Source organism: Tauraco erythrolophus, chromosome 4 (genome assembly GCF_009769465.1).
Source record: "Tauraco erythrolophus isolate bTauEry1 chromosome 4, bTauEry1.pri, whole genome shotgun sequence".
Lineage (NCBI taxonomy): Eukaryota > Metazoa > Chordata > Aves > Musophagiformes > Musophagidae > Tauraco > Tauraco erythrolophus.
In genome coordinates, this window is record NC_141468.1 from 56,209,490 (window position 1) to 56,234,297 (window position 24,808).

The following is a 24,808-nucleotide window of genomic DNA, read 5'->3' on the forward strand; positions in this document are numbered from 1 at the left end:
TACACTTTTTTTTTTTACTGATATGTGTGTTTCTGAGCTGCCATGGCAAATGAATTAAAAAGGATTTTTTGGTCACGTTTGTTCTAACTTGGATTAGTTTCCTGATTTGGCTTAGTGCAAGGCTGCACAAGCATGTGTTCCAGAATTAGAAAACAGGCAACTACAGAACTGGCATAAAGTGTTTGTGAAATTACAGCCTCTGGTTCATTATTTTCTACTAGCCCAAATGTCACACCATTCAGTCTCATAAAACAGCAAGCCAAAAATCTCACCCTGACGAGGCCCATCTCGGTTGGTTGATTCTGACAGGCTAGGAGTAAACAGACAAACAGCGTGCTGAAAACTGGGGGCGCTTTGCAACATAAGTGACTCACAGTATTCCATCACATTTGCACAGATCTGCCAAAAAAAAAAAATGACAGCATGTCAGTTGCAATAGCTACAGGCTTTGCAGCATTAAATTTTAAACAGATAAATGTCAATAAAAACCACATTTTGCTCCCTCTCTTCTCACCAGAATGTGATGATTCTCTTTTTCTGATCAGTTACAGCCTCTCTTCTATTTCAATTCTAGGATTTGCAACCTTGCCTTTTTCCCAAACCTGCTAGTTAAAATGTCTCCTCAATTTTAAGTCCCTTTTGTCTCTAACTTAGTGTTAGCCATTGCCTTAATTTTCAAAATTTCTGATCGGTTTAAGGCTTCAAAGATCAGTGTATACCCAGAACAATAATGGTTGCTGATGCAAATTTAAGTAAACAGATTTTCAAGGTTTACTTTAGAAAGAAATAAAACGTGGGATTGTCCTGGTTTTGACTGGGACAGAGTTAAGGTTTTCTTTTTAGCAGCCAGAAGAGCTCTGTGTTTTGGATTTACTATGGGATTTGCTGTAAGAAGAACATGGATAGTGCACTGATGTTTATAGTTGGTGCTGAGACATCAAGGACCTTTCAACTTCCTGTTTTTTTTGCCACTGTGCAGGAGCACAACAGGCTGGTGGGGAGCACAGCTGGGACAAAGGGCCCACAACTCCCATTGTGATTTGAATTTAGACTTAGGATTGAGGGCCAAATCGGCCAATAGAGTATTCCATATTATGCAGTGTCATGCCCAGTATATAGACGAGGGTTGACCGGGAAGAAGCTCTTGCTCTTCTGAGGGCTCTGGGACTCTCGGTCTCTTGGAGTGTGTACTCTCTCTCGTTCTCTTCTCGGGCCTCTCGCTCATCTAGGATCATGGTGTCGGGACTTACCCATTTTGGGATCGCTTGCCAAGATGGGAAAAGCATTGGTCAACAGGTGGTGAGCAATTACACTGTGCATCACTCGTTTGTATATATTGTTTTTCATATATATACACATATTATTATTTTATCATTATTACTTTTAATTTCATATTATTGTTATTATTAATAAATTGTTCTTATCTCAACCTACAGGTCTCTCCCGCTTTTCCCCTTTAATTCTCTTCCCCATTCCTCAAGTGTGGGGAGGGTGAGCGAGTGGCTGTGGTGTTTAGTTGCCGGCTGGGTTAAACCCCAACAGAGATCCTATACCAAACTAAAAAACAGTGTAGAGCCTTACCACTTTCATATGAAAGTATGACAATTAAACAAATCTGCACCACAGGTAAAACGTCACAATTTGAGACTGAAGGTTCTAGCAGCTTCTTGTGTCCTTACCTGTTGCATGGCCAATTCAATTTCATCCCTCTTGTTCACTCTGTCTCCCTCTGCATTGTCATCTTGTAGTTTAAACTGACGCAGTCTGTCTGAACCACCAAACCGACTGAGAAGTCCTAAGCACTGGCGCTGCCATAAGAAATGAACATTTTAATTAGTATCTCAACAAACGATGCTTTTCACTTAAATGATACACATCCCTTAAAACACAATAGCAAGAGAGCAATGCAGATAAAACTTTTAGCGTTTTGTAAACAAAATTTAAATTTTTAAACCACAGTGTTTTAACTCACCTTTAATTAATTTAAAAATTAATGGCACCCTAAAACAGTTCCTGGAGAAATGAATGCAATTCAAAAGTGCACAACTTTGTCTTGTGTCTCTACCAGACTATCATACTGACTAGCATCAATCACAGTTTAGGTTTACCCATTTCTACTTAAAACACCTTTACCTATACAGACAAACTAATAAAATCTGGATATGAAGATAATAAGCTCCATAAAAGTAGAGTGCAAAAACCAATTCAATAGTTTCACAAAAAGAAGTAACTATCAGTAAATTTTAGTTTACATGTGGCTGTTAAGATCGCCAAAGTGCGTCAGCCTGTAAGTCAGTTTTATACGAACAGCAAAAAAAGGTATCAAAGATTAAAGATTTTTTTGGGAAAAGTAAAACACTTAAATCCTCTTGTTGCTTTATGAAAATAACATGACAAACTAGAACGAAAAGTTACAGTAACAGATGAGTGATTCCTACAGTTTTGGTCAGAACAGCTCAGTTTTCAAATTAACTAATTTATACTCCTTATAACAACAACAACAACCACCTTTCTTCTTTCCCACGGGAGCTTCTTGCTGACATGATACAGCAGAATACTGAGTACCCCAAGCATTACAGTAATCATTTAGAGCTTGCTACTTTGCTTAAGCCTGGTCACCCTAACCATCACTATCACAGTGTCCAGAGAGAAGACATCCTTCTCTTGCAACCAGAAGTATTTGATAGGACAGCCCTTTTTACAGATAGTTTTCAGTGAAATATTTCTTTATGAAAGTCCTTACTTACATGAACCACAAAGGTTCAAAAACATTGCTGGATGCTGAGCTGCAAAGAGGTCTGCAACGATAGCTTTTGAGCAAGACTTACTCTATCCTGGCTTTCATTCTGGTTTCTAAGTCAGGGTTATTTTTAAAAGGGGAGGAAAGAAATAAAACACTGGCATGTTTGATACTCCGAAATTGTTGAGCTGGAGACATGCTTGTGGCAAAAGAGGTAACAGAGTATTTCTGCATTACTTCACATGCTTTGGTGTTGACCTCAAATTCTTCTTCTCCACATAAGGTGAATCCTAAGCCAGAGAGGGCAACAAAGCCCCTGATGCAACTCCGATGTTGCCAAATGTTATCCTTCGTACTTGGGAGGGGGTGGGGGGAATAAAACCACCAAAACCAAACACCACAAAAACCACTACACTCACACACAAACCACCCCAAAAAACCCAAACCAGCACATATTCTTCTTAATGGTGGAAAATATCCCTTTCATAACCGCTACTTGTCAGAGTACAAAACCAGGGAAAACTCAACGACATACAAAATTCTAAAAGGAAACGAGTTAAACATACAACTTCATTACCTGAAATCGGCCTATATGTCCTTGTAGCTCCATCTGTGTCCCTTCATTAACATCAACATCCAGCTCACTTAGCACTCCTGATAAAAGATACAGTCATTAAATTAACTGGGGTTTTTTTTTTTGAAGAAAACATTTATGCAGTACATACATTTAAATGCAAACATTGATCAGAAAAATTTCAGCCAAACATACATTTTGCACATTGGTTGACAAAAACATTCAGATATGAATGCAGCTACTAGGAGATGCACGGAAGCATGTAGCTTACCGTTCTGCTAAGTAATTAAAAGGGAGGAGGAAGAAAGGTTAGCATGAAAATTGCAGCTGTTGTGCAAAGCTCAGTATATATACTGTATGCAAAGAAACATTTGGGCTCAACCTACAGCTCTGCACTTCTTTCTGTTGTAGTCAGACATCTCTCCTGAACTAAGCAAGCCATTAAATCAAAATAGAATTCTGGAATGGTAAGCAAGTCTTGTAGCATGCAGAAGAAATCACTATATCCATCACAATAATTATTAATTCTCTGAAGATAAGCCACTCGAGAAATGTCAATGTGCTAATCCACAGTGCTTCTCCTCAAAGCATTTTTTTAAATAAATAAAAATGGAGAAGACATTAACAAAGAATGGGTACGCAAACAATTTTCTGTCTTTACTTCCTCAGTCATAGAATTTGCTGAATTAAAATTCTTTTTGGAGATACCACATGCACTTTGAACACTACTATTTGCAAGTCATCTCAAAGACAAAAAAGTACTTACCGTCAGGTAGCATAATGAAAAGAAAATGAGAAATCAAACGCATATTGATAAGGGCACTATGTCCATTGCAAATCCACCATGCTTACTTTAAGAACAATTAACATTTCTTTATTTTTACCCAGAGCTCTACATGTCAAGAAAATTCTGTATTGTAATAGAAATTCCCTTATATGTCTTACTAATTTGTTAGAGAAAGAAAGCCCGAGATTCATGCAGATGGGGCTAAGAGACTTCAAAACTGCAGTTCCTACCAGGCAAAGCTGCCTTGCTGATTATTCCTGTCAGGGAGGCCAACTCCTGGAGCGATCCAACACTTACGTCTTGACACCTCAGGATTGCCTGGATAGTATCTGAATGGGAAATTAGAAACTGCAAAACCTGTACCACAAGAAGAAAAGGGAAAATATGAATGACTCAAAATTTGGCAGTGAGTAGAGAGGAAGCAATGCTTTTACTTTTGGAGAATTTTCAAGTGATCTCCCATACCAGTGAGGATAGGATTTTTGAAAAAGCTTACTTTCAGAGTAAAAGACACATAATTTCTTTGAATTAGCAGCGACACTCTAGAATCTTTCAGAACTCACTTGTCCTGCTGCTTGCAGGTGCTGTGCCATGCTGGATGTGAGGATCACTTGGCACAGTTGAAGAGCTGGAAGAAGAATCTGGCGATAACGTTCCACTGGAGCAGGAATGAAAACCGGGGGATCTCTCATTCCATACATTCTTAAGAGATTTAAAAAGAAGAAAGAAAAGAAAAAAGAAAAAAAAGAAAAAAGATAAACAGTGCAAGAAAAGCAAATTCCCTAGTGAGGCAGAGCCTAAGCCTACAATCACCCGCAAGAACCTGCAAACATTCATATTTCAATAATAGGTTTGTTCTTGAATGGAGTTTATATTGGAAAACCAACAAATTTATGATACACAAATGCTGCAATTTACCTAGAAAGCTGCTGCCATTTTCTCTAAGCAGAGAAAATCACTTCTTTGTACTGTACTACATTAAATCAGATTACTTTGTTGTAGAAATACGACATCTGTTTTCTTTACTTACATATAAACCAAATATTCTCAAATATTTTAGCAAGAGGTGTGCTGAATTCTAAAGCAACTGATACATACAGTCCTCAACAAATGCCCTGTTAAGTTTCAGATAATAGTACACATCTCATTGGCATTTTTTAAACAGAGTACTTGTCTAAGTCTCAAATTTTTCTGAAGTGTTTGAATCCCCAGTGTGTCACTAAGAACTGTAAACTTAAAAGAAGTACCAAGGTTTGAAATCAACTGAAGTGATTTCCCCTAAATAAGCAATCTTTCTCTGAGATCTTCTCTCAGTCATTTCACGACGACTAACAACATGGCAACACATCAGTAAATTTGTCAAGCAATATATAACAGTGAATTTTTTTTTTTTTAAAAACACATCATAAAATATTTCTGAAATAACATTTACTTCACTGCTCTCTCATTAGTGCTTTATGGGGGAGGACGAACTCTGCACTTTCTGTTCACAAACTGCAAAACCCCCGAAATAAGTTTACAGTGTAGGCTGTTTTTCAAACATTACAGTCTAAATTATGTAATTATGATATATAACAATTCCTATCTAAGGTATCAAACAAAAAAGATTTTACATAGTCTAAGTAACTGGACATGCAACTACAACAACTTCACACCTAAGTATTTGGAATTTTTCTCTCAATACAAGGTAGTTTTAAACTGAACTGATAGGTTTAAGAAATACATATACACAAAAAGAATATATCTACAAATACTTACTCAAAAGACTTGTGGCTATAAAAAGACATCACACGCTTCCAAGACTGTATTACAATTTCAAAATCAGCCAGGGAACCACCACTTACCCCTGATGGTCTGTTTCGGGTCGCATGTCGTACACTTGACACTGTGCCAGCCTCACAATCACTCCAGACCGTAACAGCTCTAATGCCCCTTGCTGACTTTTAGCTACTCTGGTGAGCAACGCCTAGAGAAGAGTAGAGAAGGGTAAGTATTGGAGATTTATTATGACTATTGTCTCTCTTAATTCTAAGATCATTTCAAATCTTATTATTTTAGTAAAGTATCTCTTGAGTACAATCAATGTGAAGTATAGACAAACAATGTTTATTTGGAAAAAAAAACCAAAAACAAGCCACAAAACAAAAAACACCAAAACCACCATACCACAAAATCATTTCTGAGGTATTATTACCATTTTGGACTCATAGGTGTACAGTGCTTTAAGTAAAGGGGGCTGAGGTGTGAGCAAGCTCTGAAGAGTCAGATCATCATCTGCTAGGCTATCCACAAGCACCTTCAGGTAGCCACTATTGGACAGATACAAGAGCCACTGCTGCTGCTTGTCTACTGAAACAATACGATCAAGCAAAGCCAGTGCCAGCATCTGGGATGGGAAAAGAAAAAACAACAATAAAAAAAAAGAAAACCAAACCAGAATTACATCTATGAGATCAATGAGATTTTTAACAAATACCTAGAAATATGAAATGCTAAGCAGTTTCTTCCAAGAGCTTCTTAAAAGCAGAATGCATTTGTGCACTACAATCATAATACTTTATGTGGAAAATATTTTAAGGTTTCTTGATGTTTTAATATAGTATGAGCCAATTACCTTTCTCTATTATTTTTTAACAAAATATTACAGATACTGTTGAACAATAACTATGTCAAAATATTTTAATGAAGTACTGCTGCAAGCATTATTGCTATTTAAAACTCGTTTGCATTCTGACTAGATTCCTGTCCACTGGAGTTAATATGAGAAAATATTTCTTCCTGAAGTCACCAAACCTTCCCAAAGTGGGAAAATAAACTGGTAAGTCCACAATTTAAAAATAGTAACAAATAAATACCCACAATCTTTTGCAGCAGTGCTTGCTACCCTTATATTTAAACAGTAAGACGCTTAGCTTTTTTGAGAAAAAAAATTAATATGCATGTATGCCCCTACTTTCAACAGCTTGAAGGATGAGTAGGAGGACAGAAACGTGACAGAGATTAAGTATCTACAAAATATATTCTAGTTCAACCTCATAAAATTTCCCTTTTCTGCACAGTAGTGAAGTGTTCTTTAAGACAAACCGAACAGCAATTGCAAAGGAATAGATGTATTTACCCGGCCTATCTCATGACCATCACAAGCATCGCGACAGACCACCTCCATGAGAGCTGCCCCATAACTCTCAATAATTGCCATGTTTTCTCGTTGCAATTTACTAAACACATCTTCAGGAGCTGTCAGACGTTCCCACATCGTTTTTTTAGCTGCAAAAAGCAAGTAAAACAAAAAATGAAAAATGCACAGATGGGCAGCTTAGCACTAGCTTAGCTACAGCACAGGCTAAGGCTACGTCCTTCAGGGCATTCTCTTATATTGCAACAGAAATGCCCCAAACAACGGACAGGGTTTTTGACTGAAGAGTAAATGTTTTCCTATAAATTCATTCTTTCCTGAATATCACACACAGGCCAGCCAGCACAAAAAATTTGTGTGCCTGCATACATATACCACCCTTACAAATCTATATTCTATGTCTATATTCTATGTTACATGTATTGAATCTTAGAATAATTTTAAGCAGGCTATTAGGCCTAAGAACTTTCACTGGGACCAAAACACTCAGTTTTGAAGGCAAGTAAACAAGGTGACTTAAGTGGGAAAGGGCTGAATCCAAAGCCAGCAATAAACTCCAAAGGAGTCATAACAAATTCAAAGGTATTTTTACTACTGTAGCTCTAAATGGTGATCAAGTAACAGCAGTAGGAGTCTGCATGCACAAGTACTAGCCCCAAGTTTGGTTTTCAGTCCTTATCCAAGCTCTAAGATGAATCAATGATTAGAAACACTGACAAATCAAGTATTTAAGCCATTAACGAGAGCATGTGATATTCACCATAAGCTCTCTTGGTTAAGCAGCAACAACTCTGGCTGGCATTTTTTTTTTTTTGTGGGGGGGAGGAGTGATGCTTTTTTGTTTGTTTGTTTTCCCCCTACAAGTCTTTAGCTAAACGAACAGAATAGTTCATCATCTTTGGTTCTGGTGTGTTGGGGTTTTTTTTTAATAGAATCACTGTGGTACAAGTGTACATACAGATGTGGAGGGAATACATTTCTACAGCTGTAACTGTTCTCAAGTAGGTCCAAGTAATCTCTAGTCCTTTGACAATTTTGTAGCTATGATGCATAGCTTTAAATGGATACAAATGAAATATTTTCTTTAGTGCTGGAGGTCAGAAATTTAATATCCTCATCCAGAACAATGCATTTTGAATGTATATGTAAACTAGACAGGTCAGAATAGAGGAAAATTTGCATCATTTAACATAAGCTACTAATTTCAGAAACTCTTGGAGTAAGATAGAAAGCATCTACATAATCTATTTCCAGAAGACAACCCTGCACGCAGAAACTGTATCATTCAGGGTTAAATAATATTTTTTTTATTGCTCTTTTTCGTAATACAATTGGACCATACCCGATTCTAAAGTGTCCGGTTCATCTGGTCTCTGGGCTATCTGCAAATAATAAAGCAGCGATCCATAAAGGTGTGTTCTCACTCTCTGGAAGCCACCACCTGTTCACAAGAAACATTCATAATTAAAACTAAATAGACGTAAATTCCGTAACGCTATCTTCCACTGGCACTTAATTTAACTTTCCTATGGCAATGCTGGCAGAAATAAATAAACCAAATAGATTTCTTAAGTCAGAGTTCTACTGTTCAGATAAAAGTGTATTTGCGAGTAAATTCAGCAAGTTTATGCTGCTCCAAAAAAGTAGCAATATTTAAACATCTCTATTCTGCTTGTTGTTTGGATTAAAAAAATAATACGCCTTTATTCAATTTTTTTGCATTAGTAAAACCATTTAGACCTATATTAATCATGCAAGATCCGCCTAATTGACTGCAATAAAAATCCTCACTGCAGTAACAGGAAGCAGCTTAGTCCATCCTTCTACTCTTGGCGGTTGGAATTCTCACACAAAGGTGACAATTTCACCTGCAAAGGTCAACACACCTGTTTTCAAAATGAAATCCAGCAGCTTTTTTAAGATGATGTGGAGAGAGGAGTCACCAATGGAAGCAAAACCCATGGATATGCTCTCAGAGCCAGGTGATGAGGTAAAAGAACCATCCAGCATCAAGACATATTGGGACTGTCCTGTCATGGGGAGCACAAGTGGCTGTCTCTGTTCAGTTTTCACAGACTGGCTCAGGTGGGCAGTCAGGGTGAACACAGCCCCTGCTACCACTGGCATCAACTCCTGAGCTGCATCATCATCTAAGACCTTAATACAGAAGAAAAAAAGAAAAAAAGAAGTAGAAAAATGCCTGATTTCATGAACTATTAAAGCCATTAATTTAGCTTCTTATAGCTATTTCATTTATGTATGCATATGGATTTCATTAACATGGCACTATTGAAAGTAAATCAAAATCAGTAGTGTCAGAAACTTGTTCAGAAAGATAAGTTGAACACATTTTAATTGAAAAGACCATTAACTTTTTTTTTTATTTACACAAATCACAGGCAGGATGATAATTTAATCTGGATGGGGAAAAGGGAAGGAACATGCTGACATTTGAGTTGCTTTATTAGTAAAATATCTAAATCTGAGCTAGGGAAAGAACAACTGACACCCTCTTGGCTTTACAGCTATTTAAGAAAACTATTTCCATTAAAAATGTGAAGATACAATTTAGAAAACTCAAAGGGGTGAGCATCAAAGGAGCATTTAAGATAAGAAAACACTAATGAGAAGTTAGCATTTACTGAATTATTTGACTTTATCATTTAAAAGGTAAATCTGGTATTTTTATCACTGACACTCAAGGAGCTTTCCTTTTAAGCAATATAGTTGCTTAATACAAGAGATCAATTATTTTCAAAAGACAATAATGATAATTGTTTTCTCAAATGAACAAAAATCTTCACTAAAAATTAAGTATTACAGAAAATTAAGAGTCTGAAATTTCTGCTCTGTAAAGGTTTAGGAAAGAAAGAAATTCCTTCAACTACCAAAGGCCTCTCTTTTCTTATTTTAAAAATTTTGTTAACATAAAAAACAAAACCAGCAATTCACTAAAAAATAGTTTTTAGGTAACTCCTACAGAAAAAATAATGGAAACAATAACAAAAAAAAATCAAAAGGTTACTTTTTGCTTAAAGAAAATGTTAAATTTTCATATATACTTCTCAAAACACAACTTGTCTATTCAGGAGAAGTACAAACAGTGTAACTCTCACAATAAAGAAATAAACAAAACAAAACAGAAAAAAAAAACACCAACAAACACTAAAGCCCCAGCAGCCTAAAGAATACAAGGATCCTTCATTAAATTTTGTCTTTGAGAAAGGCAGTTACTACTGACCCAGTCAATCTCAAACATTACTAAATTACTACTATAATTCAGCAGTAAACCACCTAAATCTTAAATATTTTAAGACAAAGCAAATTCTCACATTTCCAAAGCCCTTCTAACTGTAAAATCTCTACTTTTTCCTACTTTGAAGCTTCATTCAACTCTTTTAATTTTTCAAAAGAAGCAGCGGCAGGATTTTCAGTGAGTCATCTAAACGCAGTACATGAGCAACTGCAGTACTGTTTGCCTTCATCCCTTCCATGAATCCTTCTATGTTCCTCATCAAATCGGTCTTTTTCCTTTTCGCACACCCTTTCCAGACTACTGCCATACTGGATTATACTGAAATGTCTTTGAAACTTGTCAATATATGGTTCACAGCTCAATAGTAGCCTTGCAAGAATACAGAGTATCCTCTGTCCACAGTGCATTTCACTTCAACATAGCAGCAATCAGAAAACTAAAAAGAGCACTACAGGGAGACAAATTTTTTTTTTGTATTACAATGAAGAATGCTGCTTGATGAGTAGTTTCTTGTTCATGTAAAAAGATATATCAATAAGGTTCAAGGAGAGGGTTGATTTCCAGTACAGCATTACCTTGTCATGCATATCCTGCAATAGATCGCGGATAATCAGTTGTCTGTCCTCAGCCTGTATGAGATCCTGGGGGCAGGCAGTGAGTATGATTTCCACCAGTTGTCTCCATGACTCTAAAGCATGCCTCTTGGCATGGAGGCACTGCAGCAGCTTGTTCCGCTCCACTACATACTGCAGGATAGTGTTGATCTCCTGAACACCCACAACAAAGAAAATGAGTTATGATATGGTGAAAGAAGTTAATGGCAAAGACAGATTTTAAGATGACAATCTTATCTATTAGTAATAGTCTTTTGGGGGGGGGGGGGGGGGGGGGCGGGAGGGGGAAAGGTAAGTCTTCAGCTTATCAGAAACAAGCTGCTATTAATCATTTTAACAAGATAAACCAATCCATTTCTGAGCTGCTTTTCACAAGGCCTGTCCATCATTAATGTCTCAAGCTTGTAGTAAAAAAAAAAAAAAATCAACCAGGGAAATTCTTTTCTAACATACACTTTAATATCAAAACAAAAACTATAAAAAAATCTATTTGTGCGTTTTCTTCCCATTTTAGTCTGAGTCATTTCAACTTTCAAATATATTTAGCCAATTTCAACTAAGTTTAAAAGATGGCACGAACCTCAGAAAATAATTAAGCTTCAAGTTCCCTAAAACTATAGCTGTGTAGAAGAAAGGAGAAATAAATGGGTATTCCCTGTGAGAGAAGGGCAAGATGAACTCGGCTGCTACACACTGTACTTGTCAACAGCCAATCTTGGCATCAGTCTGTACTGCTTTCTGTACAGTGGGGTTGGAGCAGCAATTGTTGTCAGTAGTGGGGAGGTTAAAGGTTCCAGAAGAAAACACAGTCCAGGTCTGCTGTTTAGAGAACAGTATGTTAAGAAGTCATTTATCTTACCAAATTTCAATGTTGGTTGTTTTTTTTTTTTCCTTCAGGAATTACTAACTCAAAGTTAGGACTCAAATCCACAAGCTTTCATAGGAAAGCTTACTGCTTGACAGTACATGAAATCTACCAAGAGCAACAACTAATAGCAGTTTACTTCTTCTGTACTTACCTCCATAAGTAAAGGTCTCTGGCCTATTGCTGCCATTCCTTGAAGGGCATTGACTTCTGCAACCAGAACTCTGTGAAGGTACTGAAATTAAAAAGTTAAAAAAGAAACTTCAATGACAAGGAAAATGTTTTTGTCCCTCCTAAAAGTATTTAGGAGATGGCTACATGATGACAGATGCAACTAAATGACAGATTCAAATAAGTTTTACTCATTTTTTAGGCTTCTCCCATACTTCATTCTCTAACTGCAGTACTCCTAGCTGTTTAGTCTCTCTCCCTGCTCACTGCACTTCTCATTTTTGCACTCCTTCATTTCCCTCTGGTCCTAAGTTGTTCTGTCCTTTCACAAGCTCTTCTACCACACCACACTCCCTTTCCTCTTCAACCTCCAGTACAGTCCTCTTGCACAGATGAAAGAGTTTATTTCCTCTCAAGTCAAAAATACATTTTACAGTATAGAATAGCTGATTCCTAATACAGAATAGCTGCATTCCTATCACCATCAATATCACTTTTACATTACGTTCCACTCCTGCTCCATCCCTTGTCTCTCAGATCACAATTTTTTCAGGACTATTTATCATACATTTGTCAGGTACTCATCACAACATGAGACTATCTTAACTAAAGCCTCTAAGAACTACTGTAGTACACAACTATGTTGTGCATGTAACTGTGTACACATATGTAGTACCTCATAGTTGTGTACTGGAGACCAATGAAATGCATAAGGTAGATGTCACATCTGCAGTATCACTTGAGTGTTCCAAGATGGGAGAAACATTAAGACACTAAAGATTTCCTGAAAGTGTCTTAAAGTGATGCATCTGTCTACTGCAAACAAGAAATCAGTGTGTGCAGAAGAAATAAACTAATCGAAATAGTTTGCATAAATTATGTGCATATCTGAAACAGCTAGACATTTTATGTGAAAGCAAGTTTCAAAGTATTATTAGTATACTGATCGTTTTTATTATTCAAGATATAAAATAGCGCATGCAACTTGAGAACATAGACCACTGCGCACCTTGACGTTGCAGATCACTTGTCCACGTGCATTCTTGTGCTCACAATTAGCAATGACTTGCTCGATCTGAACCCGGTCAAAAAAATCCAGTTGTAAAGGCTCTGGAATGTCCTGACTGAAGTCAATTGAATCCAGGATACTTAAGATCTTCCTGCGAACTGGAAATGTAAATCAATTCAAACTGTATTCAGAAATATCAAGGGAAAAAACAACAAAAAAAAAGACAATAGGAGCCTAACTTGTCTTTGTATATCTAAATCTTAATGTATAAAGTTTCAAAATAAAACACCAAATCTTCAGAAAGTGCTATTAATCTATATAAGGGGTTAACAAACATTTTTTAGAGCCTTAAATTCTTAACTTGTGTTATACTGTATTGTTCTCCTGTTATGTATGCATGTAACCCAATATTTACAAATACAAGATGCTAGCGGAAGGTGTCCCTGCCCATGGCAGGGGAGTTGGAACTAGGTGATATTTAAGGTCCCTTCAAACCCAAACCATTCTATGATTCTGTGATTCTAATTTTTCCTCCGTAACAAAAGCAGGCTAGTTTTCAATGAGAACATGCAGTCTTTTGTTGAGACTTAGAAACATTACAAGGAATCTGAAGTTACTTACTTGGGTTTTATATTATTTGCCATGGAAATACAAATATGTTCAGCCTTAGCAACAGTCTCACTGTTTTTACTGTCAGCAGTAAATTTATAGACTGTCACCCTCCTATTCTGCCCTTCCATATATACTTAAACATAGACTCTTCTAACTTCCTTCCCAGTCCAGTGTTTTCCTCTAGATATTCAATTATCTACATCAAGGTTCTAAAATTCACTTTTTCCCCCCACACTAAACAAAACTGTTCCACATAGTGCTGCTGTTTAGAAAGTCTATTATTTTCTTTTTTCAAAGTGTCCTTTCTAGTGGTGGCCCTCTCCCCATTCAGGATCAGAAAAAAATTACAGAGAAATAATCAGCAGCTATAATGCTTACCTTTGGAAGCAGTGTCAAAGTGGAGAAATCTACTGACTGATCGACTTTCATCTTCCATCCCTCCTTCACCATCAGCTGAAGGCAATGAAACATAAGAAATAATTGGGAAAAAAAAATAGAAGTGAAAAATACCACCTACTTTATTAATGCCGAAAGACTTAGAGAGGCACACTGACAAACCTTTCACGTGGAAGTCTTCTAATACAAATACAGCCTTGACTATTAACAACATGAAAACAGTACTTATCTCACAGAAGCCACCCAATTATCAAATACAGATTAGACAGTACTACAAGTTTCTAAAGACACCTCACCCTCCAGTATGAATAACGTAGTTGGATGAACACTGTAAAGTGAGTAAGGTATCTGGACACAGTTTCCTGTACTCAGATCTCCACAAGGATGGAGAGACAGTATTCAGACCTATAAAAGTGAGGGAAAACATCATACCTGCTGCAGCCCGTTACATCTTCCAGTTACTCTGTTTGTTGTCTTCATGTAAAGAGTTTTATTGCCACCTGTTTCTATTTCTCTTGATTCACACCACTTCTCTGTTCTGAAACTCTGAAACCTTGCCTGTTTAACTAACGTTGCATTTTACATCACACTGGGATGAAACACCATTTTTGCGATGTTATAATGTCAAAAGCCAAATTAACCTGTAGCTACTATCTTCTGTGACAGAGGGCTGAACATGTGTCACAGATAGACAGAAATTAAGACAGAAAATTTTGTCTAAAACTGTTTATCAAGGAAGACCCTCCACCTTCTCTACACAATTACAATTCTGGATAGCATCCCAATTTTTTTATTTTTTAATATTCTCCTCTCCTACTCATAAACTATGTTTTATTTTTTATACCAGTGTATACACTGAGATGTTTCAAAAATGAAACACAAACAAAGCAGCAATGAAAGAGATTTCTTTCACTTTGGAGTCTATAACCACCATCATCTTTCTTCCATGTCTCTATTGGCAATTCAAGACCCGCTATCACAAATGAATTGTCACAAGCTTATAGAGAAAAGAATTCAAATAAAGTCTCTCATACTTCTGTTTAATCAAGCTTATTTACCCTCACAATAAATTCCTCTTACCCAAGTATGGTTTCACAGGCATGTCATCAAGCAGCAGATGCAGCAGTCTCTGTGTGTGGGAGCGCTGGCGGTTCAGCGATGTCACTCGCATTTCTATAGCTGCAGTCTTCATCAGCCAAGACATTTGGTTCAGTGTTGAAATCTCGTGTTCTGGGTGGGAATAAGGAAACAATTATCAAATTGAATATAAATAATTTTACTTACTCCAAGGAAAGCACTTTTCAGAAAACTTTTAGAGGATGTCATCACTTATTATCTGCTCACCATTTGTTTATGAGACAAAAGGACAGAGATCTGACAAAAGCCATTAAGTGAACATGTGAATATTGCAAAAACAAATCATACACGTACACAAAAAAATCTGGATATAACCCGTACTAACAGCCATTGTGGAGAATTCAGTGCTTCATGAGCAAATAGAGTCAGTTATAATCTCAGGGAAAATCATCAGACATTTACCCAAAATGAACTATAACTGTAATCCAAGTTGATAAGGCTTGAACATGGGTCTCCAAGAATCTTCATATTCTATATTCACCTAATTTAGATTCTTAAGTCATATAAGAATCATCTAAAGTACTTTACCCATGCTGGATACATATATTCGAATGCTAAATTCACTATAATTTACCAAAGGACTAGTGGTCAAGCATCTGATAAAATGAATAAATACATTTTCATTCAGTTCAAGACACCTGAAAAATGTTGGTCTGAAACACTAAAAACACATCTCTTAACTTAAAAATTAATACCATCACCAAATAAAAATTCTTTATTCAAAGGAAGAGAAGATACAGGTGGTTACAACCACCAGTCTTCTGTTCTCTCAGTTCTTTGTAGCATTCTTAATTTTCAAAAATAGTTTTCATTTTTTCCTGTAGCATAATCTAACAAAACTACAATGATAATTGAAACATAGATTAGGACTTGCTTCTGGAGACTTGATGCATTTCAAAACTAACACTTTTTTTGTAAAAGTTCAGCGCTAATAATCTGAACTTCCTAAACAGATAAAGTTCAATCTTTGCAGAATTAAAAGGTTAGCAGAGGCAGTAATTAATTCAGTTTACTAATGCTACCTGTTTCTTCTACAATTCCTAGGGAGTCAAAAGACGCATCGAATTTTAAGCATGCACAATCTCATGTTAATATAAAAATTACCTTTGATAGAAAATGGCAAATACTGCAGCTGAGTGAATAAGAAATCCTGACTGGTCCTCAGATATCTCATAGTTGGACCTGATGTGTCAGAGCATGCACACAACTGATAGATCACCTGAAAATTAAAAGCCATAGATACCCATTTATGGAATTTTAAAACAAACCAATCACCAAATCAAAAGATGCATAACACTGTTTTACTGCTCAAACAATATTACCTGTATCTACAGTAAGTCTTCCATCAGCTTACTCCAAAGCTGAGCATATTATTTATAACAGATATTGAATTACGATGTTAAAGGTCTACCAGCATGTGGATGATTCCAGTAGCAATCTGCCCACACATGACACTATATAAGCCTTTTTGTTTGTTGAGCTCACTTAAAAATGAGTCTTTTTCAGTCTCCAGGTTCACCAAGACAGGAAATGTCATCTCTTTTTTTTCCTCCTTCTACAGTATGGCCTCTATCTCATTTAATAATGTTTAAAATCCTTTCTAGATTCCACATATTTTAAACATGATACAGGTGTGTAATCATATGATTCCATAATTTAAGGCCAAATATCAGGTACCTTCCACATTCATCTAATTCAGCTATGTTCCCCATCTCACCCCCTCAGACAAACTTACATACATACGTTCTGTCACTGCAACTGAATAAAGAAGATAATTTTATTGGCTTATTTGGGATTATTTGTCATCTTACTTGCTGGCAAACTGCAGTTCCAAATTTAAAAACAAACAAACAAAAAAAAACCCCAAAAACCCACAACCCTGGCATACGGTCACAACAGATTCAAAGGCTCACCAAAAGTGTTTAGAACATTAGTTTTATAAGTACATCCCAATTCTAAGCTCTGACACGAGTGCAGATTCTTTATTTTCTGTGCTGCTATAAGGTAATACTTTTTCCCCACAGAAAAAGGTAGAATAGAAAGAGTTTATGTATATAGAAACCTGACAGATGAATTTTAAAAATGAAACTACTACCAAAATCTTCAACCATTAGTGTTCACCAATCAAGAAGTAGCTAATTTTATTTAGAGCCTTCTTTCAGTATACGCCAGAATACCTGGTAACAGAGTTCTGCAAGATGAGGAGATTCCTGAACTGCTGTAGGCCCATTCCTTGTTTTGGTACCCTTCTTCAGTATGTCCAAAATAGCATGAAGGCAAGTCCGTGGACAACCCAAGACACCTTAAAATACAAAACCAATTTCTTAACATTCTTGATCTCACTTGAATTCATCGCAAATATAGGTTAGTACACAGAATTACAGAAACTAAATTGTTCAGATACCTTGGGCTGCACTATACTGCTCCACAGAGCTGCAGCAAAAATATCTAGCAAAGTTTTTTCTCCGTTAATTAAAATAAAAGAAGGAATTCAGTTTCAGCAAAAATCTAAATAAAACATTTATAGTTAGTCTGTAGGCTCTTGAGGTGCTTGCAAAAGAGGATAAATTATGCAATCAGAACTTATTTAAGAACTTTCTTTTCAGTTTTATAAAAAAAAATCATTTATTCTTTAATATTAAGCATGAAGCAAATGAAAATTTGGATTCTTGCTTTTAAACTTTAACTGAATACTCATTTGACAATTTCAAAGAAGAGCTTTAAATTCCTGTCTTTATTTTACAATTACAGCCATTTTATGACTAATGCTCCTAAAAGCACCTGACACTGCAACCAAGGGGAACGGGGAGGAGATTTTAATACTGAAGTCAAAATCCTGTCTTTTTGCATTCTTCCTTTAGTCGATTAATTCTTTAATCAACTCAGAAAGATGTCCTGAAGCAGTAAAGGGATCAATAACCACAGTTCTTACAGAGGAAATCATCTTCTCTCTCTGGACACATATAATTTATGCTTTAGTAGGAAATTATTATCTCGAAGGAAATGGCTTATGGTCATTATTTCTTCACATTATTAGTGAAATAATTCAGAGGTGTGCAAAGCTCTCTCATAGTTTTGAGACAAAGACATCTATCACTGACCGAACATACAAAACCCTATAGAACTGTGTGGGTGCAGATCAGTTACCTGTGTTGTGTAACTACCAAATTTCAAAACATCCAAAACATAGTCTGCAATTGTAAGCTACTTTGCAGATGAAAAAAAGAGGTTGGCATCTTCTTTTCGTCTTTCTGATATATCAAATAATTTTAGGACTTTTTTTTCCCAAATAAAATTCAGGTCCTATCTACCCTTTATTTAGAACTATGAAGGACTGAAACCAGTGTGCAATAGAAACCTAAAGATAATGAGAAGTATTCTTCTCTAAATAACTAAAATCAAATGTTTGTTCAAACCTGTTCATACAAAACATCCTTTAAAATAGTTGAGAAAAATCTCATACTTCAAATTGGAGGGGACTCCAGGATGTCTCAACTCCAAACTAGTGCTCAGTTATGGTATCAGACCAGATTGTTCATGGCTTTATATGGTTGGGTCTTGAAAACTTCCAAGCATGAAGACTGCATGACCTCTCTTGCCAGCCCACTTCACTGATTCACCGTATTCATGGTGAAAAAGTTTCTTCTATATCCAGTTGGAGCCTCTCTTGTTTCAGTTTATGCCTACTGTCTCTCATCTTCCTGCCACGCACCTCTGAAGAGTCTGACTTGATCCTCTCATTAACCTCCTCGTAGGTATTCAAAGACTGCTATTAGGTCCCCCCAAAGCCTTCTCTCCTCCAGTATGAAGAAGTCCCATTCCCTCAGCTTCTCCTCACAGGCTGAGTGCTCCAGCCTCCTGACCATCTCTGCTGAATTTGCTCAAGTTTATCAATATCTGTCTTGTACAAGTTAGAAGCTGAGGCAGCAAACAAGACACATACTATTCTTCTCACAAATTCAAGAAACATTAGAAGTGTCATTCCTATTACTTGAAAGTTCATATTCTCATACAAATACATGAATGTACCTAGCAGTGTATTTAAGATCCACATATTCTAAAGGGTTTTTCTTCTACAATGTTAAACAACAAAACTGTTTTTCTTCCCTATAAAACTGTTATTCTTCCCTATAATTAATTTTAAACAGGAGTTTGAGGAGGGACAGGAGATTAGTCAAGTAATATAACTAGCTCAAAGTGACAATCTGCTTTGTAGATTCCCATGTTGTCATAGGTAGGTACTTCTTGGATCATCAAATCAATTTCTTTGTACTGTGGACACAACCATGCTGCATAAAATAGTAAATAAATTCATGTTTCACTTCTAAATTATAATTTTCCCCACAACTCTAATTACAAGTCTGTTCCAAAATCCAACTTAAAGAAAGATCAAATCCTGAAGCTGTTTAAACTCTGCATCTGGGTATCAACGTATTTTTTAATTTAGCTTTTGAGGATTAGAACAAAGCCTATTATCTTATTCTTAGCATTAAGATGAACTGCTTCTCCCCAGGAATTTTCTAATAAACAGCCTGAGTGTTGGTAACAGAATTGATTAAATGCTAGATAAATTTTCCTCTTCATACCTGGATCTTGCAGATTTGTGGTGCTGACAGGTTTCTTTAGTTCATACCCCAAGAGATACAGAGCAAGGCTGGGAGGACTACACTCAAGAGAAGTAATAAGGAGATTCAGAATATGGATCCTTGTTTCATGATGGATTCGTGCCCGCTTCTTTTCAGGCTCCAGCTCTTGATTTTTTTGTTGGGAAAAAAAAAAGAAAAGAGATTAGGTGAATAACAAAGAAATCCATTTAATGGAATAAACCTCAGAGCCTTCAAGTTAAGTACAAGAAAGCTAAGGGATCAACTTATATTTGTACAGAGGGATACAAGACCAAAATTTCAAATTACTATTAATACAGCTCTGAAGAATACATTCAGAGCAATGTTAAATACTTGTCTTCCATAAACAGACTCAGTTTATAGTTGGCTTATCATACTGTGGATATATTTTAAGACATTGGTGCTTGTCATTCTGTCAAGGTCCAATTCTACAGAAAACAACACAAGAGAAGAGTATTCTGATTTAAAAGCACTTTCTTCACCTCTTTCATTAACTTCATTCTACGCAAAAGACAACAGCGTAAGTCATTTTTAAGAAGCCTTTTACATACCTTCATCTGGATTAATTAATTCTTCTGCATCTTCATTGTCCAAACATTCCACAAACCCAGCCATCAGCTTCTGGCTAATACTCTGTATTCAACAACAGAAGGATGGAAATGAAAAGGATTTTAAGAGTATTAAAAACAATATCTTTCATTATTCCCTCCACATAAGTTGACAGAAGTTCTAGATAAAAAAAATATAGAACCTAGTTAATAAGCAGGAGTTAAAGAGTTGAAGCTGTTCTAAGCACAGGATAGCAATTAGCCATTGAACAGAAAAAAAAAATCTACTTTGTTACATATGCTAAATTATCCTTGCAGGACTATAAAGACAAAAAAAGTCTCGGTAACTCAAAGAATATTGTCCTTTTCCTTCTTGCAAACATTCATGATTTTGTTTTTTTCAGTTAATGAAGTATTTGTTTTTCACAATGCCACAGTAAAAGACTTTTTAGAGGTAGGCAGATATAAGTCAAAACATAGTTTAAATATACTTGTTCTAGAAACCTGCCCTTTAAAGTAACATTATGAAACACTGATATTTCTCCACCAGTTTCTCTTTCCAGATCCAAAGAAACTAGCACTTACCTGATCATGCGTGAAATCATCAACAAGCTTTATCTGGATGTTGGAATTATAAGAAATACAGCACAAAATCTTGGCACTTTCAAAACCCAGTTCAGGATTGCTGTTTCCATGATAAAGATACCTTAAAAAATACAAGATTATTGCAATGAAATTGCTAGGAGTGTTACTATTTCAAGATAGTAATACACAGATGAGAAATTAACATTTAGAACTAAAACATTTACAAATCAAACTACATAAGAAAACGTTAAAGATACAAACAAAATTTCACTCCACATGAAGCACTTAACACTCCTCCATCAAAAGCAGGGTAGGAGGCCGAGTAGGGATAATAATGTCTCCTGGAATTTTTACCTTTCTTTTTGTCCAAAATCTACCTCAAACACTGCAGTATAAGTTAAAACAATTGGTCAAAGGTGCACACAAGAAACATGGAGAAAATACCTTCAGATCACACAGAAATGAGCATCACTGAAGATCAAAACTAGCTAAAATGAACTACTGTGTTTACCCAAAATAGGCAAGATTAAAAAAAGAAATTTAAAAGTATCTTAAAAGGCATGCTTTTTTTGAACTATTTGTTGACTATTGTTATGTGAAAAAGTAATATAAATGAACAACAAAAACACACATGTAGAAAAAGTTCAATTTTTTAGTCCATTCCATGTCAGAATATCACTGCTTTTTATGCACTCAATTCTACTCTTCATCAATGTTGCTTTGTATGTAAAGTTATTATAAAACCAAACAGTAACAGAAGGTATCAGTGGGAAGTGGAAATCCTAAAGTTTCACATTTGAAATAGAGTTTCAGATTACTGGCCTGATACTTTGAATATAGTAACTAACAGATTATACTGTAAAACATTTAAGTGGCCAAGAGCAACCAAATGAAGTTCTATTCTCCCACCCTGTGACAGCCAAAGTCTGGGGCAAACTGAAAGTTACATGCAAGGGAATCACTGCACATAAGGCAACCAGGAAGAAATCATGAGGGGTAAAAATTCAGAAAGGAAAACTATAAATGCAGATCCCAATCTTGCGCTAGACAATAAAGAGATCATGCCACCTGCAAAGGCACCTCTCTCCACCAAGAAAAAAGTTACTGTGCGCAAAGAGAAGCATCGGCTAGTAGAACTACCGAAAAGACCAGGATTCAAACACTTCTGTGCCTCCAGAACTCCTCCCTTCTCAACACTTTACACATACCTAGCAATATTCACCACATGATCTGCCTTTTTAGTGCGAGGATTGATCCCTTGAAGCAGTTGCTCCAGTGGCGTGACAATAAGGGAAAGGTGGCTCTCCCGCAACAGATCCATAAAAAGATTCTCCTTCTGCAGGGTTAAGTTTAGAAGCGCAAGGCAATGCTGTACAGCTTTCTCTAAATGCTTCTTCCCTACGGTGCACAAACAACAAAGAACCATAAGAAAAACAAAGGAGCAGTTAAATAGACTACATTCATAAACCTCATTCATCAAGCCTTGCACCAAGAACTTGTCAGTTGTTTACTACTAGGAGAATTTCCCCAAAACCACAATTTTTATATGCAAGGGAAACAACATGAAGTTGAAGATATGCAATAGCAGCTTTAAATACTACTTAGTGTGCATTTTAACTTTACATGCAAAATAAATTCTAGGCACATACCAGGAAACGGAGCATACATATCGAGCTGCTTAACCCCTTCTTCTAGCAAACTAAGGGACAATTCCAGCATGGGGGATTCATTCAATAGATGATACATCAAATTAAATCCAGGTGGCTTATATGCTATTATTTCTTCTCCTAAAGAGAGGAAGGGGAAAAAAAAAATTAGCGTCCAATAGAAAAGACTTCCATTACTCAAGCTAGCCTGAGCTACAAAACATAACAGTCCCTGTTGTTGTAAGCAACATCTAAATAAATGAAAAGTACTGCATACAAGGTCTTCAGAGGTTTTCTTTACACTTAAGCCATTTAGGCAATTTTAAAAGTTCAGAAAGAGTAGTAAGAGCAATTACCATTACTTTTCAATATCTAATAGTATAATTGCAACTTTAACCAGTTAGACTTTCCCTAAGCAGATCTGACCTTGGATTCAAGTCTATGCCAGGACTTTATACCACATTGGAGCTACAATAAATGGTTTTGCAAGACTGAAAAGTAACTGGATAAAGTTGACATCCCCCCAAACCTGCATGAACACCCTGGATGAGGGAAAAAGCATTTCCCAAAAATCAAAGCTGAGAAGGTCTACTGAAACCCTGATGCTCATAGTGTACTTGCATGTCTGTTACAACAATGTATGCAAAAATGAAACTACTAGCCTAAAACTCAGACTCTCATAAAACAAAATAAAAGGGAAAGTCAAGACTAATGTTTCTGGTATCTAATATCCTAATAAACTATGCTGGATAAAAGCAGGAAAGCAGTAAGAATCTTCCTTAATATGTAAGTGACAACGAGGGTGCAGTTTCTTTTGGCATCAGCTTAAACTGATGGAAGTTTCTCCTTCCATTCATGACACATTTGTGCTGCCCCCTAATATGCCAACAGACATTCCACAACACTGTGAAGCCACACACTGAATCAGTTCAAGAAATGGATCTAGTCAAAAAGATCAGTTTTAACCCATTTCTCCACTACGTAACCCACAAATAATGACACAAGCTGAAGGACTAGCTGAGGACAGGAATAAGCTAAGAGGAATTGCTCAAGCCAGTAAAGCTGTCAAGAACTGTTTGTCAAAGCACAGGGCACAAAGGCCTCCTAGATCGAGGCAAGCTCACAGAAGAGGCATATCTTAAAGTTGTTCACTTAAGAAATTATTCTAATAGCTTTCTACTGCTACATGCAAAATCACTGGCATCAGGATTGGCAATGTTAAGAAGAAACTTTGTATTAAAAAAACCCAACACAATCTGCAGCCCAAATAAGCCTTACATTTCCTATAACAAGACAACTACCACCTACTTTGTCCTTTTAAAGACTAGTTGTCCAGAATTAAATGAGTTCAAATCATAATTCTACTGGTACTGTCTTCTCTGAATAAATATAACAATAATATTAATATTAGAGGATATATCAAATACATTGAACACCTGTAAGTTAATCCTATGAATAGTGGTGATTTAGATATAGACCAAAGAAATCCAGAGTAACAAGCCCAAAACCAAGGGTTTTTTTAAGCATCAAATACTGCTGTTTAATCAAATCAGCAATGCAAGAGAGACAAAAGTCACCCTACTAGTAGAGCTAGAGAAGTAGGAAATAGTGTACATGAAGCCTTACTGAATCAGCAACACAGCTCCTCATTGCATGTGGACATTTTTTGAACATCTTCCTATCTTAAAGCCTTGGTCTAGCTTTCCACCAGCTTGCAATATTAGACAAGATCACAGAATAGAGGCAAGAGAGCAAAGCAAGTTACAATTCTGTTTGTCTGAGAATAAATGAACAAGTTAACCTTGTAATTCCACATATTGGTCCACAAAGTCTTCAAGTTGAGGTTCATAGTCCCGCAGCAATTTGTAAAACACTTCCAGAACTACCTCAGCTACTTCCCACTGTAGATAATCACAAAATGAAGAAAATGTCACACACAGAATAAGACTGATACTGCAGCAAAAGGACCAGAATGACAAAAGAATACAACAGGCAGCACAGTGATGTATTGGATCAGAAACATGGCATGACTACCTAATTCTGAAATGCTATCCAACACCACTTAATTCATCATGCCAAACAAGTTGAAAGGCCAAGCTTTCTTTTT

General features: G+C 36.3%; 1 protein-coding gene across 6 annotated transcripts in view; it reads right to left on the reverse strand.

Annotated features, from left to right (window-relative positions):
* Positions 1-24,808, reverse strand: part of NUP205 (nucleoporin 205) — a 70,270-nt gene that overhangs the window by 5,006 nt on the left and 40,456 nt on the right. For 5 of the 6 annotated variants that reach the window (XM_086610962.1, XM_086610963.1, XM_086610964.1 and 2 more), the window contains 23 exons: positions 24,503-24,602; positions 22,705-22,842; positions 22,264-22,453; positions 21,056-21,176; positions 20,474-20,555; positions 19,884-20,048; positions 17,475-17,599; positions 16,402-16,516; positions 15,241-15,390; positions 14,143-14,217; positions 13,153-13,310; positions 12,127-12,207; positions 11,069-11,260; positions 9,124-9,394; positions 8,580-8,678; positions 7,220-7,368; positions 6,296-6,487; positions 5,946-6,067; positions 4,665-4,803; positions 4,332-4,458; positions 3,318-3,394; positions 1,680-1,808; positions 273-399 (listed from right to left, as the gene is read on the reverse strand). In XM_086610962.1, coding sequence (XP_086467088.1) covers positions 273-399; positions 1,680-1,808; positions 3,318-3,394; positions 4,332-4,458; positions 4,665-4,803; positions 5,946-6,067; positions 6,296-6,487; positions 7,220-7,368; positions 8,580-8,678; positions 9,124-9,394; positions 11,069-11,260; positions 12,127-12,207; positions 13,153-13,310; positions 14,143-14,217; positions 15,241-15,390; positions 16,402-16,516; positions 17,475-17,599; positions 19,884-20,048; positions 20,474-20,555; positions 21,056-21,176; positions 22,264-22,453; positions 22,705-22,842; positions 24,503-24,602 — 3,124 coding nt within the window. Of the gene's footprint in view, positions 1-272; positions 400-1,679; positions 1,809-3,317; positions 3,395-4,331; positions 4,459-4,664; positions 4,804-5,945; positions 6,068-6,295; positions 6,488-7,219; positions 7,369-8,579; positions 8,679-9,123; positions 9,395-11,068; positions 11,261-12,126; positions 12,208-13,152; positions 13,311-14,142; positions 14,218-15,240; positions 15,391-16,401; positions 16,517-17,474; positions 17,600-19,883; positions 20,049-20,473; positions 20,556-21,055; positions 21,177-22,263; positions 22,454-22,704; positions 22,843-24,502; positions 24,603-24,808 lie in introns of those variants that run through there. The other variant, XM_086610966.1, reaches the window with a different exon arrangement.